Source organism: Candida albicans, chromosome 4 (genome assembly GCF_000182965.3).
Source record: "Candida albicans SC5314 chromosome 4, complete sequence".
Taxonomy (NCBI): Eukaryota; Fungi; Ascomycota; class Pichiomycetes; order Serinales; family Debaryomycetaceae; genus Candida; species Candida albicans.
The window spans coordinates 206,651-226,612 of NC_032092.1; the positions used below are offsets into that span (position 1 = coordinate 206,651).

At 32.9% G+C, this 19,962-nt stretch overlaps 6 protein-coding genes across 6 annotated transcripts, besides 1 other annotated feature; 3 read left to right on the top strand and 3 right to left on the bottom strand. All coding sequences in view use genetic code 12, as the record gives it.

Annotated features, from left to right (window-relative positions):
• Positions 1–874: 874 nt before the first annotated feature.
• Positions 875–1,122: a long terminal repeat ((iota-4a) Long terminal repeat (LTR); about 251 bp long, 13 copies per genome).
• Positions 1,123–1,795: 673 nt separating this feature from the next.
• RPL40B (Rpl40bp) lies at positions 1,796–1,954 on the bottom strand (the record flags this gene model as incomplete). Its single annotated transcript, XM_019475358.1, has 1 exon — positions 1,796–1,954. The coding sequence occupies one exon, from the start codon at positions 1,952–1,954 to the stop codon at positions 1,796–1,798; it is 159 nt and encodes a 52-aa protein (XP_019330903.1).
• A 469-nt stretch (positions 1,955–2,423) lies between these two features.
• MLP1 (Mlp1p) lies at positions 2,424–7,922 on the top strand (the record flags this gene model as incomplete). Its single annotated transcript, XM_717659.2, has 1 exon — positions 2,424–7,922. One exon carries the CDS (start codon positions 2,424–2,426, stop codon positions 7,920–7,922), a length of 5,499 nt encoding a protein of 1,832 aa, XP_722752.2.
• A 2,535-nt stretch (positions 7,923–10,457) lies between these two features.
• On the top strand, positions 10,458–12,296 carry HGT17 (Hgt17p; the record flags this gene model as incomplete). Its single annotated transcript, XM_717658.2, has 1 exon — positions 10,458–12,296. The coding sequence occupies one exon, from the start codon at positions 10,458–10,460 to the stop codon at positions 12,294–12,296; it is 1,839 nt and encodes a 612-aa protein (XP_722751.2).
• A 474-nt stretch (positions 12,297–12,770) lies between these two features.
• RAT1 (ssRNA exonuclease) lies at positions 12,771–15,677 on the top strand (the record flags this gene model as incomplete). The annotated part of the gene is made up of 1 exon (XM_717657.2): positions 12,771–15,677. The coding sequence occupies one exon, from the start codon at positions 12,771–12,773 to the stop codon at positions 15,675–15,677; it is 2,907 nt and encodes a 968-aa protein (XP_722750.2).
• Positions 15,678–15,722: 45 nt separating this feature from the next.
• CAALFM_C401090CA (uncharacterized protein) lies at positions 15,723–16,868 on the bottom strand (the record flags this gene model as incomplete). The annotated part of the gene is made up of 1 exon (XM_717656.2): positions 15,723–16,868. The coding sequence occupies one exon, from the start codon at positions 16,866–16,868 to the stop codon at positions 15,723–15,725; it is 1,146 nt and encodes a 381-aa protein (XP_722749.1).
• A 300-nt stretch (positions 16,869–17,168) lies between these two features.
• On the bottom strand, positions 17,169–18,875 carry AGP2 (Agp2p; the record flags this gene model as incomplete). Its single annotated transcript, XM_717655.2, has 1 exon — positions 17,169–18,875. The coding sequence occupies one exon, from the start codon at positions 18,873–18,875 to the stop codon at positions 17,169–17,171; it is 1,707 nt and encodes a 568-aa protein (XP_722748.1).
• Positions 18,876–19,962: the final 1,087 nt, after the last annotated feature.

The following is a 19,962-nucleotide window of genomic DNA, read 5'->3' on the forward strand; positions in this document are numbered from 1 at the left end:
CCTTCTTTGCCATCCCCATTGTAAAGTATCTTTTTTGTACCTTCTTCAAGTTTCATACATAAAATAATAATATTGATAGTTACAGATAAGTATTATAAAGACGAGAGTATGCCGATGCCTAATCTCTCTCTAGAGAAAGCAATAGAAATAAGTGGTAGGCATTTTAATATTCAAATTGGGGAAATTATTAATAGAAAAAAAAAGAAAAGAAAAAGAAAGAGCAATGATATCATTCTGAAAAATTTGATCAATTGTAATTGTCATATTAAAATGAAAGAATTAAATCGTAAAAATATTATTGTATACTATCTTAATTGCCTATCTGTCTTCATGTCTAATTTTGATACTTGCATAGAAATTAGAGCATATGCAAAATTGAACAATACCAAGAACTTAAATACAATGAAAACAAGTGAAAAATATTAAGTGAAACTTTTTTTTTGTCCTAATTTTACAAATTCTGTGGTTTTCACTTATCTTTTAGTCTTTCCCTTTTGTTTCCATCTCCAACAATGTAATACTGATATGTTAATAGCTCAGTTACTCAGTTGACGTTTTCTTTTTTGAATATTTAATATCAGTTTGTTTGATAAAGATGAGCAGGTTATTGTTCCAACTAATGGCAATGTTGCATAAGAAATCGGTATTTAAAATCTTACCGCATATCCGAAATCTTGCAAATCCGTAAACTAAATCTTTCTCTTATCACAAATCAAATCAGATCGAATTGTGCCACTGATGTCAAAAAGAGATGATATCACGTGCATGTAAGACAGAAAAAAACAGAAAAAAATACTTGCAGTTGCCCAAACTGTATGAGTGTGTGTCACGTGACTGATAAAAACTATTGACTAAAAAATTGACTTCTTGGTGTTGAAGTATTCCTAGGTTTTATTAATTAGATATTACGACGGATAATATGTGTTGCTCTAACTTTCTATAGATTCGAAGCTAATTATCAGTATATAATAATTGTAAGTAATAAAAGTATGAATAGTTATCCTAAGAGAAGTAGTATATAATAGAGAATAATAAAATAGTAATGATAAAGGATTCGTCGAACTCTCTGAGTTGAATTCAAAAGGACTGCACATAAAATATGGCAGATCCTGTTTTACAACAGTGTCTATAATTATATCCTGAATACTACTAAGCTATTGCTGACTGTAAATCAATCAAGATCTTTTAACCCAGACCCTGCTTTATTCTTCAGTTGAAGCATAACAGAATGTCTATACTTATTGTAGTACATCCAACACAAGTGAAAGAGAAATTACTATCCAATAGTGAAAATTTCGAGTATTCATTCGATCTACAGTTTCAAGATATTTCTTCACACAAATGAGCCAGACTTATTCTAGGTAGTCATGAATTTGGTGACTCAACATAGAAACACCCCAAGATAACTTTTTCTAAACGTGAAACCTTTTTTTTATTAAACATACAAAAAAATATAATAAGTTATCGTGAAATTTTTATTATTATATATATATTACCATTGAAAAGTTCTTTCCTTCATCATTCCTTTCCGGTTAAAAAGAACAGATGATAAATTCCCAAAAAAAAAAACTATCAATCTTGAAACTTTGACATCCCATTTAAAACAAATATAATTAAAATTTAAATCACTGACTATTAACAAAAAGTGGTAATCATGTAAAAATAGAACGAGTTGAATATCCAAAACAATAATCTCTCTTTTTCTTCTTCTATTTCATCCTCCTCTAAACCTTCAATGAATGACAAAAATATTGGATGAAAAGAATCTTCCAAATATGAATAACAAACTGTACGACTACTTCAATTTCTTCTTTGGTCTCAATTGATTGGTGTGACCACACTTTCTCTTACGACAGTTGGTGGCTCTTGGTGGCAATCTAGCGTAACATTTACGACAAATGGATTTTTCACAGTTGTATTTTGAAGCTAAAGCTTTCAAGGATGGTTCAATCATCTTTAGTTACTTTAATCTATTGTAGTAATCAAAAAGGGGATTCCAAAATATTCAAGTTTATTTTTTTTTTTTTTCGCCTTTACCAAAATTTTTTTCATTCCTACCAAGCCTGTGAGAGAGGTTTGAGAATCGACAAAAGTGTGCGTGAACTGTGAAGGTTTGTACGTCAATCACAGTAGAAAAATAGAACGAATGGTGCACGACTGCACAAAATTGTTTTTTTAGGTTTAAAACTAACGCACGTGCAATAGGTCTATAGCCCTAAGTAGTATGTCGCAATTGAGCGACATCATATTTGCATGCGACATTGCATGCTCACAATTCTCAAAAGAAAAACAATTTACCCAACCTCAATGACCGAGACATGAACAAAAACAAATGTTGAAAGCATCAGATTAATTACAACCAAATCTATCAATCGATCTTATTGTTTCATTGGTTTTCTTTTTAGTGGGCAAATACATCAATCATGAGTGAGGATATACCGCCAAAAGAAACTACTCAGGAAGAAAACAATAATCATGAAGAGAATCAGAATGTTGCAGAAGAAGTAGCAACCAGCCAGCAACCAGCTCCAGCTCCAGCTCCAGCAGAAGAAGAAGAACTAGAAACAGAGAAAGTTGAACCAATTGAAGAAGATAAAGAGGAATTACCACATCAAGAAACAAACGTACCAGAGGTGGGTAATGACCTGGTTCAAGAGGATCCACATACTTCGTTTCTACAACCTCCTTCCGATAAACAACAATTTGCTACACCATCTAAAGATTTGCCAGCATTAAAAGATATCGAAACCATAACAACTCCAAAAACATTTGATGTAGCTAAAGATGACGATATTGATGATGATGCAACAAAGGGGTTAGCTGATATTGTTGCAAGTTCTCCAATAAAACATAATGTTTTGGCTGAACTTCAACAACACGAAGAATCTCTCAATGAAGATACATTAAGAATCATATCAGGATACTTGTCATTGGATGAATCTAGTATCAAGTCTATTGGTGATGCAAATGTTCTTCACGCATTAGTGTCGAAATCTGCTGAATTCCAAAATATATCTTCCGAAAATGAATTTCTCAAGTTGAAAATGGAACAAAATGCTCAAAGCATTAGTAAACAATTACAAGAATTACAACAAAAGTATTCAAATGCTGATAATTTATCAACGTCTTTACAAGAATCGAAGGATAAATTAGAATATGAGAATAAACGTCAAACTGAAAAGATTCAAGAATTGGAAGCTGCTAATGATCGTATTCAAAGAGAACTTGCCGATCTTAAACAATCAGAAATTGTTAAAGATGAAGAACTCAACAAGTTTAGAGAAGGCCAAACTCATCAATTATTGGAATTTGAACAACAAATCAATCAACTTTCTTCAACTAATGTTACTCAAAGCAAAAAATTGAATGAATTGACAAAAGAAATCAATGAAACTAGAAATGATAAATTTTCATTGCAATTGGAATTGACAAAATCACAAAATGAAGCTTCATATCTTAGAGATCAAAAGGATTGGTATGATAATGAATTGAAATCTGCTCAAGCCAGATTCACCGAGTTGATTAAAAAACATGAATCTGAATTCTTGGGAACCAGCACCAAAGTTTCTAATTTAACTGCAAAGAATGAAACACTTGAGACATTAAATAAACAACATGAAGCAACAATTGCTTCTCTCAAGTCCAAATTGGAGCAACAGATTACCAAGGCTTCTAAAACTGAAACTGAGTTTGAATTGGAGAAATCACGTTTCCTTAAAGAGATTGATTCTAAACAGGAATTGATCGAGTTAACTAAACTTCAAGCTCAACAAAGGGCCACCAGAATTGAACAATTGGAATCATATAGTGAAGAAATCAAGCAATCCATGTCTGAAACTATCACTTCTCTTGAAACAGCATTGTCAGAGAAAAATGAAAAATTATTAGAAACACAAGAAAGATTAAAGAGAACTGAAGAGGCATTAGACGCTGAATTACATAAGGAAACCGATTTACCAAAATTAAGTGACTCCTCGGCTATGATAGCTGCTAATGGTAGTGGTATTTCTTTATCAACGTTATATTCAGAGTATAACCATTTGAAGAAACAATTGGTGGTAGAAAGATCTCAAAAACAAAAAATGGAAATGCAACTTGAGTCATTTATTAATGAATTGGATGCTAGAAAGCCAGTTATTGCCAATTACCGTGAACAAATTCAATTTTATGAAAATTCCATGAAAGAGATGCTTGGTAAAGTTGAAACCATAAGATCAGAAAAAGGTGAAGTTGAAAAAGATGCCAAGAGATTAAGGTCAAGAGTAGCAGAGAATGAAAATGAATTGGTCAGTATGAAAAGATTACTTAAAGATTTGGGTCGTCAATTATGTTTCTATTTGATTCATTCCAAGATTCGTGACAATAGTGAAAACCCATTAACTGCAGCCGAAAAGAAATCAATTGAAAAAATATTGAGTCAAACTGGTAATTTTGATGAAGACAATGAAACTGATTCAGATAAATTGATCTCGGAAAGATTGCTTGAATTCAAAAATATTATTGAATTACAACAAAGAAACGAAGAATTATTAGTTGCCATAAGACAATTGTCGAAAAAATTAGAAGCTCGTGAAGAGGAAAACAACAATTTGGAAAGTGTGGCAATTGAAGAAGCTAAAGATGCCATTTTAACTTTAAAGAGTGAATTGGATAGTTTGAATATTAAATTGGATGCCGTGACAAAAGAACGAGATGCCCTTCGTTCGATAAATGTGAAAAATCCAACATCTTCAAAGGATTCAGATTATCTCTCACAAGCAAATGCAGATTTGAGAAAGAGACTTGGTGATTCTGAACGAATCATTAGTGAAATAAGAGAGCAATCGGCAAAATCGGTGTATGAATTAAATGAAAAAATAAGACAAATCACTGATAAAAAGAATGAGTTGGCTTTACAAGTTTCTGTTTCTAGTAAATCTACTGAATTAGCAGAAACACGATTATCAATCTCACAGAAATCACTCAGTGATTGTCGTGAAGAATTGGCCCTGGTTAGAAAAGAAATTGAATTTTGGAGAGAACAAACCAGTAAATTTGAATCACAATTGGTATCTAAAACACAACAATTGCATGAATTTGAAGAAACTCTTTCTCAAAACAAGGTAACAATTGTTTCCTTACAACGTGAAAAAGAGTTCCAAACTTCAATAAATACAACTTTGGAAAGTAAAATTGAAGCATTGAAAAATGATAAAATTAAACTTAATGAATTTGTATTGAACTTACAATCAATGTTGAAAGATAGAGAAGAATCAGCAAGAGATATTTCTGGTAAACTTTCTGCTTCCATTGAAAATTATCAAAAATTGCAACAGAAACTTTCAGAAAAGGAAGAACGTATATTTATTTTATCGAATCAATCAGAATTATCACTCAAGGCTCAAAATACTAAGTTGGAACAAGTTAATGAAATAAGTAGACAATTACTTGAAACAAAGAACAAACTTATAGAAAAGGAAAATGCTGTTGAAGAGTTAAAGAGAAAATTAGCAACAACAAGAAGAGAATCTATTTTACAACCTACCATAGCTGCTGGTTCTGGTGGTGGTACTACTTCAACTGGTGCCACTTCTACCACAGATTCAAACAATTTTGAAATCCAACAATTGAAAGAAGATTTGAGAATTGCTGAATCTCAAGTTGAAGAATTATCAAATCTTGCCAAAGCTAGTGAGGCTACATTAATTGATTCAACAAATTCATTTGAACAATATAAAACTGATTCTGAAAGTAAATATCAAGCTTTACTTAAAGAGAAGGAACTTGTGGATGATGAAGTGAAGAGGTTGACTGATTTATACAATATAACTTCCCAAGATTTGCAAAGTGCCAAAACCTTACATATTGAAGAAGTCAATGAATTGAAACTGAAATTGAATGAATTTAAATATAAAGCAGATCAATATGATACTATGGAGAATGATTATCAAGAGAAAATTGAATCAATTCGTCGTGATCTTGATGATCAAACTAAACTTTATAATGATTGTCACACCAAGTATCAAGCTGAATTAAACAAGACAGGTACTTTAACAGAACATATTAGTGCTTTGAAAACACAACTCGAAGAAAAAGGTGAACAAATTAATTCTTTACAAGAAGAAGTTAAAACTGTTCAAAATTCAATCAAAGAACAACAAGATCAATTAGTGACTGAAAAATCACAAATTGAAACTGATCTATCTCTTTCCAACAATAGAATTGCTGAATTGAAAGAACAAAATGATATATTGTTGAATCAATTAGAATTAACCAAGAATTCACTTACTAATGGTGGTGATGTTTCGTCCCCTGGTGAATCGGGTGACGATCTTCGACAAGTTGTTAATTATCTTCGTCGTGAAAAAGAAAGTAGTGATGCTAAGTTATTAGTTGCTACTGAAGAGAATCAAGAATTGACAATCAAATTGAGACAAGTACAAAATGAATTAGCAACAACCAAATCAGTATTTAGCAGTGCTGCCCATATAGATTTGGATGCAGTTTCAAAGGAACAAAAGAATTTATCGGCTCAATTAGAACAATTGAATCTTCTTAGAGAGAGTAATTCAAGTTTACGTCAAGAGAATGTGAAATTCTCAGGGGAAATTAAAAAGTTGAATGAACAGATAATTACCCTTGGTAATGAATTGAATCCGTTAAAGGAACAAATCAATGAATTAACCACTAATCTTGAATTTGAACAACAAAAGGCTAAATTGCTTCATGAAGAAAATGAAAGAATTAAACTGGCTGCTCTTAGCACTGATGAACAAAAATCCGATGCTAATAAACATACTAATGAAACTATTGCCAGAATGCAAGAACAAATGGATAAATTGAAAACTAAAGCAAATGAAAGAATTAGATCTATGAATGAAACGATTGCTTCCAAAGATGAAACTATTAAACAATTGAATGAAAAAGTGGATCAATTAAGTAATTCTGCAAACACAAATGAAGATAAATCAAAGGAACAAATTGACCAATTAAATACCAAGTTATCCAATCTTCAAAGTGAAGTCGAGAATTCTAAAACCGAGAAAAATGAATTGTTGAAAAAATTGAGTGAACTTGAATCTAATTTACGTGCCGAATTTGACAAGGAGAAACAAGAAATTATCAAGTCGTTGGAATTGGCAAAACAAGCAAATGCATCTGATGAAAATTTACAAAAGAGATATAAGGAGCTTGAAGAAGCTTTAACAAACAGCAAGAAAGAATTTGAAACAAAATTAGAAGCTGAAAGGAAAAAGACCAGAGAAGAAGTTGAAAAGAAATATGATATTAAATTGAAAATGATGAATAGAAAAATTGAAAAATATGAAAAGGCCAACAATTCTTCTACCCCAACAACTCCATTAGCAACAACTCCACAACCTAGTATCCCGGCAAAACCCGTTTTTCCAGTTGCTAATGCTACTCCTTCCCCACAAGTTGCTCCTACAACTTCTACAACCCCAGCTGTTATTGCTAACAAACCAGCAGAACAACTACAACAACAACAACAACAACATCAGCCAACCAATAATGCTGCAGCTACTCCCGTTATCGGCTCCAATAGTTCGGCAAGTGCTACCCCTCCTCCTGTTGTGTTATCTAATAGTGGGGTTGGTTCTTCTGCTGCTGTTCCGGATCCTGACACTAAAACACAATCAAAAGCACCAGTTGCAACAGCTGCTGCATCTGCACCTGCACCTGCACCTACGGTATCGAGACCAGTGGGGCATCCAGGGAATGAATCTACTTTAAGAATTCATAGACCTGGTGGACATCCAGGATTTGAGTCCACGTTGACAGTTCATAAACCAACTGTCACTAATAGAAATGAAAATCGTAAATTCAGTCCTGTTCCCAACCCCACTGCACAAGATAATTCCAAGAAAAGAACAAATGAAGGTCAACATCAAAGACCCCAAATTAAAAAACCTAAAGATAGTTAGATTGGGGTGAAGGGGCTTAATTTAACAAGGCTATTTCACATAACCATCGCCAAGAGCTAACCATTATTGTTTTGTTACAAGTTTATGTTGCTTTCTTCTTATTGTATAATATTAATAATACGAATACACACATGTTATAAAAATTGTATAAGATTTTAAAGTTTTAAGGTTTTATTATCAACCAACCAACAGAGAAAGCATGAATAATCATGACTTCATGTGGTTTTCGTCTTTTTTTTCAAATTCATATTCATTTAGTTTGCAATTAGATTATGTATACAGATAAATATGATTGTTAACCGAGTTAACCTTACTTTATACAATGAAGGATCATGTTTAACCTATATTTATTTTGGCATCACACATTATTCTCTTTCCTCCTCCCCCACTTTTTCGAACTATGAAAAGTTTCCCGCTGTACAGATCGGAGCTAATCAAAATTCTATTTTAATTTTTGTTGACCAGTGACTTACTTTACTTAGTGCAATTTTGCTGCTCCCGGAGTTACTCTACTCTCTCTCCCCTCTTTCTCACTATTGCGTCATTTCGCTTATACCGGTGGAATTTAATTCCCTCCATTCACATTAGTACATTAATTAAAAAATAAAAAAAGAAAGTGTGTCTTTGAGATTGGAGTGGGGTGGGGTGGGGCGGAAATTATGAAAGACGGAATGGAAACTAACAACTTTTTTATCAACTAAAGTGGAGAGAAGCTTTGTTGTTTTCGTTTTTGTTTCTTATCATGAATATGAATATGAATATAATGGCCTGATCGTGTATATTATTATACATTGTGTCGTACTTGTAAATTCTAAATTGACCAATAAAGATCAATGAAAGTAATAATCAATGAAGTTTCAATAGTTATTGTTCTTGTTCAAGACAAATACAAAACGAATATCACATTAATAAACTAATGCCGTAGTAAAATACACGATTTGACTTTGTTTTTTTAGTTTAGTTGCATATATTTGCTTATGTGTGGCTTTCTATAATTATTCCCTTATTGTTCCGAAGTGGGGAAAAAAGAATTAAACTTCACCCATTCATTGACTATCAGAAATTTTAATTCTTACTAAACCAACAACAACAACAACAACAATGAATGTAGACATGGTTATGAATTCTGTATTCCCAACAAAAAACAAAACTAAGTTATGTAGTATTCAAATAAACAACAATAAGAAAATTAGAGATTTTCTGATTTTTTTTTAAAAAAAACAATGCCATTAAACTTGATCTCTCGTTTGTTTTTTCGATTGTATTTGAATGGGGAAAGTCTGGGGTAAAAAGCTACTACAACAAGTAACTAACGATCCCCTGCTTTCTTTTAATATTCGTATTAAAAACCTTCTTCTTGTTGTTGTTATGTTAGAGAAAACACGATTTAAATGAATTAAATTTTATTTTTTGGCAGTTTGTATATTTAAAATTAAATTTCTTGACAGTGATAGATAACGTAAGCCTGTCTTGGTTGATGATTTAAATAGACAGTGGCTTTACAGTCAAAAATTTATTATAAGAAAGAAAGAAAGATAGCGGTGAAGGAAATTCTGAATTTTTATTTTTATTTTCCCCACTTTTATTTTTTTTCATTTTATTTTATTCCGAGGGGGGAAGGGGAGAGGAACTTTTTTGGGGGAGGGGGGGGAAAAAGACACTGTTTAATATTGGATCGGTTTTGTCACTTTTTATGATAAGCTCATTTTAACACTGGTTATTAATATTAAATCGATTTTAATTGGTTAAATCTCATACCATCAGTGTCGAAAAAATTTTATGACACATTCATCCATCCCCCAAATTTTTTTTTTTACCTGTTTTGCCTTTAGTTGCTTATTAAGTAATTTTTAACATGTCCTGCATAATTAATTTAGCCGTTGCTGCATATTGTGTTTGCTCATGTTTTATTTTTGCAATCTGGTTACAACAACAACAATAAACACGTCCACGCCTAGTCCCACTTTCATGCAATACTAGCTCTGATACTCAACTTACTTACTTACTTGCTTGCTTGCTCTACCAAAAAAGTTTCCGAATACTGCAACTTTTTTTTTAAGGTTGTCATAGAGAATATTTCGTTTTTTTTAAGTTTTCTTCGTTCACCCCACACTTTTATGTATAAAACTTTGTCATGATTTTAGTGATTATCATACGTTTTAACTTTTTTCATTGAAATACTAATCTCTACATTATGTTTGTGATACTAATTATGTTAATCGTATTCAAAAACTGTCTTCCCCCTCCCTCTTGTCCCCTCCTCCTCTATCTGCTTGTTTCCTCCCGGGGAGGCTTTTGCCTTCACTAAAACATAAAACAAAAAAAAGCTGTAAAACAATGTATTGTAAGACATTACACATTGATACATTTTGATAATTGCCCAACTATATAAACAAGCTTATTTCCAAGAAATTTATTTTCCTTGGTTCCAATTGAATATTTTATTTTTAGATAATTATATTAGTCTAGTATACTTTATTTTATCAAGAGCTTTTCTTCTCCTGCCAAGAAAACATATTAGATCTTCTTTAAAAAATGACAGGTTCAATCCAAGAAAAAAACCAAGAGACATATAGTGTTGATTCTTTAGAACACAAGTATAATTCTTCACCTTCAGCTTCTATTGAACATGAAGAGAAACCTTCCAAAAAGTCTAAATTCAGATGGAGTGTTGATCTTAGTGATCATCCGCCAGAAATTTTCAATTTAACTTTATATTTATCCATTTTTGTCTTTGGAGTACTTGGTGCTTCAAGAGGACTTGAAGAAGGTAACTCAGGGCTGAATACAAAATTGGGTTCATTTAAAAAACAATTTGGTTTAGCTGATAAAACTAAAACAGAAGATCAATTGGCCAATTTGAAATCAAATATTACTCTGATGGTTATGTTAGGTTCTATTGGTGGGGCACTTATTGCTATGAAAACAGTGGATTTCTTTGGAAGAATTAGAGCTCTTCAAATTGTTTGTGTGGTATTGATTGTTGGTGTTATTATACAAATCACTTCAAATTCCATTGGTCAATTATATGCTGGTAAAATTATTGAAGGACTCGCTGTCGGGCATACTACTTCTATTGGTCCAGTTTATTTATCTGAAGTTGCCCCTAGTCCCATTAGAGGTTTAGCTACATGTATTTTCTCAGGGGCAGTTTATTTAGGGAGTATGATTTCCTACTTCACAAATTATGGTGTTGCATTACATGTTCCTGCAGAAAAAAACGGTCACATTAATAAAAATCAATGGAGAATTACTTTAGCACCAAAATTAATACTTTCAGGTTTAATTTTCATTATGTCATTTGTATTTTGTATTGAATCCCCCAGATGGTTATTGAAAACCAATAAACCAGATAAAGCTGCTGAAAATTTGTCTAAATTGAGACGTTTACCTGCTGATCATCCATACATTATTGCTGAAATTAGTGATATCAATGAACAAGTGATTGCCGAGAAGGAAGCTACTAATCATTCTAGTTTATTATCAAATTTCAAGGCTTTGGTTTCAAACAAAAGTATTGCTTACAGATTTTTCGTTATTTCTTGTGGTTGTCAAATTATCGGTCAATGGACTGGTGCCAATGCCGTTACTGTTTATGCCTCAGAATTGTTCTCACTTATTGGTGTTACTGGTACAGGGACTTTGAAAATGTCGGCTGTTTTAGGGGTGGTTAAATTTATCTCGGCATATTTGTCTGCTTTCTTCCTTATTGATGTCATTGGTAGAAAAAGAGCTTTATACACTGGTCTTTCTTTACAAATGACATGTATTTTATATTATGCTATCTTTTTGACTATTGTTCCACAAGCTGCCGAAGAAGGTGTTGATTTAAGTGGATCGAAAAAGAGAGCTGCTCAAGGTGCATTGGCTGCTATCTTTTTGTCTGGTACAGGTTGGACTATGGGTTTCAATTCCGTTCAATATCTTATTGGTGCAGAAATCTTCCCCTTGGGTATTCGTTCTTTTGCACAATCATTGGTGATGGTGTTACATTTTGCTAATCAATATGGTAATTCTAAGGCATTACCTAAAATGATGCTTGCCATGCATCCATACGGTGCCTTTTATTTCTTTGTCGGAGTCATGATTATTGGTCTTGTCTACGCATTCTTCTTACCAGAATTAAAAGGTCGTAGTTTGGAATCAATTGAAGAAGTTTTCACATTACCTTGGTATAACTTGAGACATTGTAATAGACTTATTGCAGATCATTCTCAAATTCACAAAATCAAATACACCCATGACGAGCAAGGTAATACTGATTTCAACCATATTCAATATGAACTCGATAGTGGTAAGCCAACAGATCAATTTGTTGAAAATTTAATGGAAAGTGAATCTGTTAATAGAGAAAGTGTTGGACATAAAGTTTAGGTTTTATTTTTATTTCTTAGATAGTAGACTATTCTAAATGACTTTTATTATGATTGTTAGTTTTATTTAATGCAAGTGATGTTTTTATTCTTTATACTGATTTCGGTTTCTCTAGTAAAAGTTAATTCTCTAAAATTAGGCTAATATATGCATTAAGAATTTGTTACAAGTGTTCTAGATATCTAAATAGTCTATTCGTACTTTGCTGTCTGGTTAAGCAATTGGTTCTTTACACCACCAAGCTCGGACCAAATTGTTGGTTTCCAGAACGATCCAATAACTGCATAGAGGGGAGCAGGCGCGCGCGCATAGACCTCAAACCACACTGTAAGTGGAGGAAGAAGAAGAGAAAAAAAAACTTCAACACTGCCGAAGCTCATCATCATCAAAGCAAAAAAAAAAACTAGAGAAACTCATCATCTCTTGCTTATTCTTTAATCTAACCACTAAATAATCAACTAACCAACTAACAACATGGGTGTCCCAGCTTTATTTAGATGGTTATCTCGAAAATATCCAAAAATTATTTCCCCAGTAGTAGAGGAAGAAGACCATGAAATTGGTGGTGCCAAATATGAAAACCCCAACCCCAATGGAGAAATTGATAATTTGTATTTAGATATGAATGGTATTGTTCATCCATGTTCTCATCCTGAACATAAAAAGCCACCAGAAACTGAAGATGAAATGTTTTTAGATATTTTTAAATATACTGATAGAGTGCTCATGATGGCTAGGCCAAGAAAGGTTTTAATGATTGCTGTTGATGGGGTCGCACCAAGAGCGAAAATGAATCAACAAAGAGCAAGAAGATTCCGTGCTGCTAAAGATGCAGAATTGAAAGCAAAACAACTCGAAATTGAAGTTCAAGAAAGAGAATTACGTGGTGAAATTATTAATGATGCAATCAAGGGGAAAAAACAATGGGATTCTAATGCCATTACTCCAGGAACTCCATTTATGGATAGATTAGCAGAAGCTTTAAGATATTGGGTAGCTTATAAATTAAGTTCTGATCCAGGTTGGGCTAATTTACAAGTTATTATTAGTGATGCAACTGTTCCTGGTGAAGGTGAACATAAATTGATGAGTTTTATTCGACTGCAAAGATCCGATCCCCAATATGATCCAAACACCAAGCATTGTATCTATGGATTGGATGCCGATTTGATTTTCTTAGGATTGGCAACTCATGAACCCCATTTTAGAGTTTTAAGAGAAGATGTTTTTGCCTCACAAGATAAAAAGTTTACTATCAAAGATCAAATTGCCGATGCAAATTCCAATGGTGATACAGTAGCAAAAGAAGATAAAAAACCATTCTTATGGTTACATGTCAACGTGTTGCGTGAATATCTTCAAGTTGAATTATTCACTCCGAGAATGTCTTTCCCGTTTGAATTAGAGCGTGCAATTGATGATTGGGTATTTCTTTGTTTCTTTGCTGGTAACGATTTCTTGCCTCATTTACCAAGTTTAGATGTTAGAGATAATGGTATTGACACTCTTGTACAATGTTGGAAAAGAAGTTTGCCAATTTTAAAAGATTATGTTACATGTGATGGGAAATTGAATTTGAAAAGTGTTGAAGTTTTGATGTCTAATTTGGCTTATAAGGAAAGCGAGATATTTAAAAATAAACATGCTGCAGAACAAAGAAGAGAAGAAAACAATAAGAGAAGGAAGTTGGCTCAAGAACAGGAACGAGCTCTTAAGCGTGTTTATCTGTCGCAAGTGTCAAAAGGGAAAGATAAAGCACCTCTAACTGCCGATGTCAATATGCCATTGATGGATACGCTGGGTCAAAATGTGGAAGGATACGCCAATTTAACAAATAGTGATATTGTTCAAAATAGAGCTATTTTGACTAAAGCCAACTTGGCTAATAGTGATGCTGCAGCCGAATTGAAAAAATTGATCGATTCCAAAAAGACTCAAGTCACTGTTGTTCAAGATCAAATAGCTACCGATTCTTCTGCTAATTCAGAAACAACTACTTCAGAATCAGAATTGGAAGAAATTCAAAGCGACAACTCTCTCAAAAGAAAATTGGAACCTGAAGAAGACAAACAGACACAAAGTGATGATATTAAATTATGGGAACCAGGATACAATAAACGTTATTATGAAGCCAAATTTCACTGTCAATCTGATGAAGAAATCGAACAAACAAAAAGAGATGTTGTAAGACATTATGTTGAAGGGATTGCATGGGTAGCATTATATTATTATCAAGGATGTCCATCTTGGAACTGGTATTTCCCCTATCATTATGCTCCTTTTGCAGCAGATTTTACTAACCTAGAGGAGTTATTCCCAGAAGGTGTAAAGTTTAAATTAGGTGAACCATTTAGACCATTTGAACAATTGATGTCTGTTTTACCAGCTGCTTCTGGACATACCTTACCTCAAGTTTTCCGTGATTTGATGTCGAATCCCGATAGTGAAATTATTGATTTTTATCCTGAAGAATTTGAAATTGATATGAATGGGAAGAAAATGAGTTGGCAAGGTATACCGTTATTGCCATTTATTGATGAAAAACGATTGTTAGATGCGGTACAGAAAAAATATGAATTGTTAACTCCAGATGAAAAATCAAGAAATACTAATAAGGAAGCAGAATTATTTATATCTCCAGCAAATAAGAATTTTTCCAAATTTTCAGAAAAATTATATAAAGAAAATGAAAATGAAGTGACTTTCAAATATGCAAAGAGTGGACTTTCTGGAAAAATTTTTAAATTGGGAACGTTCAATCCCGAAGGGGTGTTTAATTTTCCCTTGAATGAAGGTTATATGCCCAATGTCAATAATAGTGACTATTTCCAAGCTATTTATCATTTCCCTAAAACCAAGACGGGTAAATCAATGATATTGAATGGACATATAGCACCATTGCCCGCATTGACAACTGCGGATAAGAATGATCTTCTATATCAATTGGACAAGTTCAATAATAGAAGAAATGGTGGAAGATTTAATTCTACTTTAGATAATAGTGATTATATCAACAAGGGTCCTGCTGGTAAAGAATTATACAAGACTTATTCTATGAGAAGAGGTGGGTATAGATCATATTTACAGTACTTAACTAACGGACATCATCCTGATCATCAACTGCAAAATAGTCAGTATTTGTCGTATGGTCAACAAAAGCCATATGGCGGACAAGGGTCATATAATCAACAGGGTTATTATAATCAACAAGGTCGTTATAATCAACAGGGGAATAACTACAATCAACAAGGTCGTTATAGTCAACAAAGTCAATATAATCAATATCGATCCAACACCCAAAGATTCAACAACAACCAAAACTACAATCAATCATCAAACAATTCAAGATCTGGTTATCTTCCTCCTAGACCACAACGCTAGTGTGTGACGACCGTATTATATTATGATAGGAAATAAAAATTAATCTTAATGTATTATATATAACTTCCATGAATGTTGAGAATTATCTTTAACATGTATATAAATTTCATGACTCTCAGTTTCAGGTAATGCAATTATACTACCATCTACGCAAAATCTTCTTTGAATCAAAGGTTTGGAGTTTTTCGTTTTTAATTGTATTTTATCATTTTTATCAAGTTTCTTATAAACCACATTTGGATTCTTTATATGGCTTCCCTTATCATAGACCTCTTTCATTATATCCATAATATAATATTGGGTATTCTGTGTGTTAAATGTAACCACGTATAACTCATCTTTCAAAATATCACCTTTGGGAGATATTTCAAATGTGGGTTCAAACCTCTGTGATGCTGTCACTAACCAATAAGCAAATGGACCATTCAATTCAACATCATTGATATAAAAATCTCCTTCATATTTTTGGTCACGACTTAAATTCTGATGAGCAGCAAGTTGAAATCGTTTAATGCCATGTTTTCTTAATTCTGGAGTATCACTATCTGCCACTAAAGAAGCATGGAACCCCCATGATAAAACAACTAAAAATTTCAAATGTGAAGGAACTGGAGATCCTAATTCATTAGCTATCAAATAGTGTGATCCTTGTGGGAAATCAACTTCATAAAGATTCAATGGCAGTGTTGTACCTGCGGAAAATAATCTAATGATTGCATCTAATGGATTGGTGATATTTAATGAAAGAGATAAACTATTACCTGTTCCTCCAGGTATTGGGAAAATCGCTATTTCACCTTTTTCGGAGTCGTTTAATGAATTGATGAACTCATTGATTGAAGTATCTCCACTAATGAATATTATTGTGACTTTATGATCTTTCAAACTCAGTGCTAATTCAGAGATTGATGTTGCTGATTTAGTGGCATGATATTCGTGTTCTATAGAAAGCTCTTTAAATAATGGATCAAGAATATCCAGGTATATATCTTTCCCCGGTGTTCTTCCTGTTCCTGATTTAACTGAATCTATTATAATCACTTTTCTCTCTGTAAGATATGAGGGAAGAGTGGATAAATTCAAAATTTTTCCGGTTGATGAATGGCCCAATTGAATGAAATATTTCCCATCATTTTCACCAAATTCTAATGCTATATTTTTCAATTGATAGGTTAATCTGTATCTCGTCATTGGAATAAAAGTTATATGAATTAAAAAGATTCTAGTAATAAAAATAGAAAAAGAGGAATTCTTACTTCATTATAGATCAATTGAATGTGGAGTTGAGAAAAAAAAAAAAAAGAAAGCCACAATAAAGTTTTGCTCGGATATAAGCATTGTCACGTGACTTTCCTTATCTACGCTTTATCAATTCTTTTTCCCTAAAAAACAATCATCAATGATTAATTATAATGTACAGTATATTGAAATCTAAATAATGGTTTATGCTAATAAAATTGTTTTCTTGCTATATGTTTTTTTTTATGGACCTTAGAATATCCAATGTAAAATACTTTTGAATTTATTGTCTGGCTTGTTACTCGATTGTTCCAATTGTTCATAATATTCATATTCGTGTCTTTCAATTTCTTCTAACCCAGTTCTCAAATCAGCATCTATTGGTTTGATGAATTTAGTTCTTCTAAAGAGTTTCCAAGCAATGAAAACTGCTAATGAAACAAAAACCATGATATAATTGTATAAGAATGTGTCGACGGACCATTTTCCGGGCATAAACACATTGTAACCTAAGATCCCTACAAGACACCAATACATGAAGCAAACAAAGTAGATGGAATACGGTTGGAACCACGATCTGTAGGTAAACTGATGACGATCAATGTTTTGCGCCTTACATGCATGATAGAACCCAATATAGGTGATTGACATAAATGCATAATTCAAGATTTGAGCACCAGTACACAAGTTAACCATATAGTTCAACACTTTACTACCGGAACTTCCTAATTGCATCAAAGATAATAATGAGAAACAAATGGAAAGACCAACACAAAATACAGGAACCCCATGACTGGTACATTTTTTGAAAAATTTAGGCACAAATCCTTTTTTAGCTAAATTGTACAAACAACGGGATGAAGTATAAGTGTACAGGCACCCTGCTGAGAATGCTGATGTGAGAATGACGGCGTTGACAATGTGCGGCAATACGTTGATTCCCAAGTTCTGCATAGCCACAACGTATGGCGATGATGCAGCATTAGATGTGTCTGAGGTTAACTCAAGATACTTAGGATCGTTGTAGGCAACTAAAATGGAAACAGATAAGGCACCGCCAATGTAGAACAACACCAATCTATACAACACGGTTCTGAATGCAATGGGTAAGTTGTGACGAGGGTTAATACATTCACCAGCGGTCATACCAAGATATTCTGACCCAACACATGTGAATGAAGAACTCCATCTGAAGGAACCAAGGAAACCTTGAAATCTACCTAATGATCCAGTGGTATATAACGTGGCGATGGGACCACCAGCCGCATGCCAGTTACGGAAACCAAAGGCATCATGTTTAGGATTACCCCCACACATTGTGACCAATGTGAAAAACAACAACCCAATACAAAGTATCAATTTAGCCAATGAAAACCAAAATTCACATTCACCAAATACACGCACGGCATACAAGTTAATTGCAGCATATATGGCAATTTGAATACAAAAAGTGATTGCTGGGGAATAATCATCACGCCAAAAATGGATCATACCATTGACAGCAGTGATTTCGAATGGGATATATAAACTTTGCATCACCCAAAAGTTGACAGATGCAGCTGCTTCGAAAGCTGGATCAATAACACGGCCGGCCATGTTCAAGAAAGGAGAATCAACCGGCATATAAGAAACCATCTCCCCGACAGCAGATGTAAGCAATAACGTAAGTAAAGTCGAAAGACAATATGAAAGAAGAAGACCTAAAGGTCCCCCCACTGTCAACCCCGTAGTACCAATAGTGACGAAAAGACCAGTACCAATACTACCACCAATAGCGATTAATTGTAAATGTCTGTTATAAAGTTTTCTTTGTGTGTGGTCAGTATCAACGGAAGAATTATCGTGAACTAAAGATGATTCGGAAGATGCCGATGTCTGGCGATCTACCTTGGTGTTGAATAACTCATCTTCTCGAATTTCACCTTTTTCTGCCTCTTTGCTTTTCTCTTTATTCCACATTTTGTAGTATAATCTTGATTATTTAAAAACAAATGGGGAAAGATATATGAATTTTAAAATAAAATAAGAAAGTGAAAAGAAAATCTTTAAAAATTCTCTTGAGTTCTTTCTTTAAACTAAATTGTTGATAACTAGAATAGTCCTAAAACCCCATATATATAAATATGAAATCCAATCCAATTAAAAAAAAAAAAATTTTAACAATCGAATAGTACGAAATTAGCGAAGTACATTCATGTTTCGAACAACCAAAAAAGAAATAATAAAAAAAAAGAAATCTTTTTGAAAAGAAGTGATTGATTGTTGAAATAGATTGTTTGACTAAATAAAGTAATCTAGCTTCTTAGCAGTAGTAGTAGTAGTAGTAGAGTAGACGTGAAAATTAAAATAACACAAAAAGCTACCAATTTATGTATGACGTAATAAAAAAGAGAAAAAAAGGTCGTATCATTATTAAGATTGCTGTGTTGTTTTTCTTTGTTTGTGTGACTTAAATATGCAATAGACAATAACATACATTTGGATATTAAGAAAACTATGAAACAGTCTATATTTGAGAGTATTTGATAAACATACAAGTATTTGTTAATAGAAATAGGTGTGTTTATTTTTTTTGTTTGCAATCCAGATATATCTATCTATTTATTTTTTTTTTTGCAACAAAGGGGGGGGGGCGGGCAGGAAAAAAGTTTAAAAAATAAAATAAAATAATAAGATGGCAGTTTTATGAGTGGGACCTGAAAATTGGAAAAATCTTTAACAAGCAAAAAAATTTGAGATTTTTTTTTGGGGAAATAGCACACGACCCCCAAAATTGATAGAGAGAAAATTTTTTTTTGTGTGACAAAAAAAGTAAGTATATTGTCTAACTTTACACGCACACACTATAACAAGAAAAAAAAAAGAACTTTTTTCTTGAGGCTATTGAACATAGTACACTACTCTGGGTCATTTAACACAATATGATCGTGGCGTGCGTGCGTCAATCCCCTTTTTTCTTTTTTCGTAAGTATTTTCCGTCCCGTCATTACCCAAACCTTACACTTGCATATTGTTTGGAATGTATAGAAGAATATGAGGAGGATTC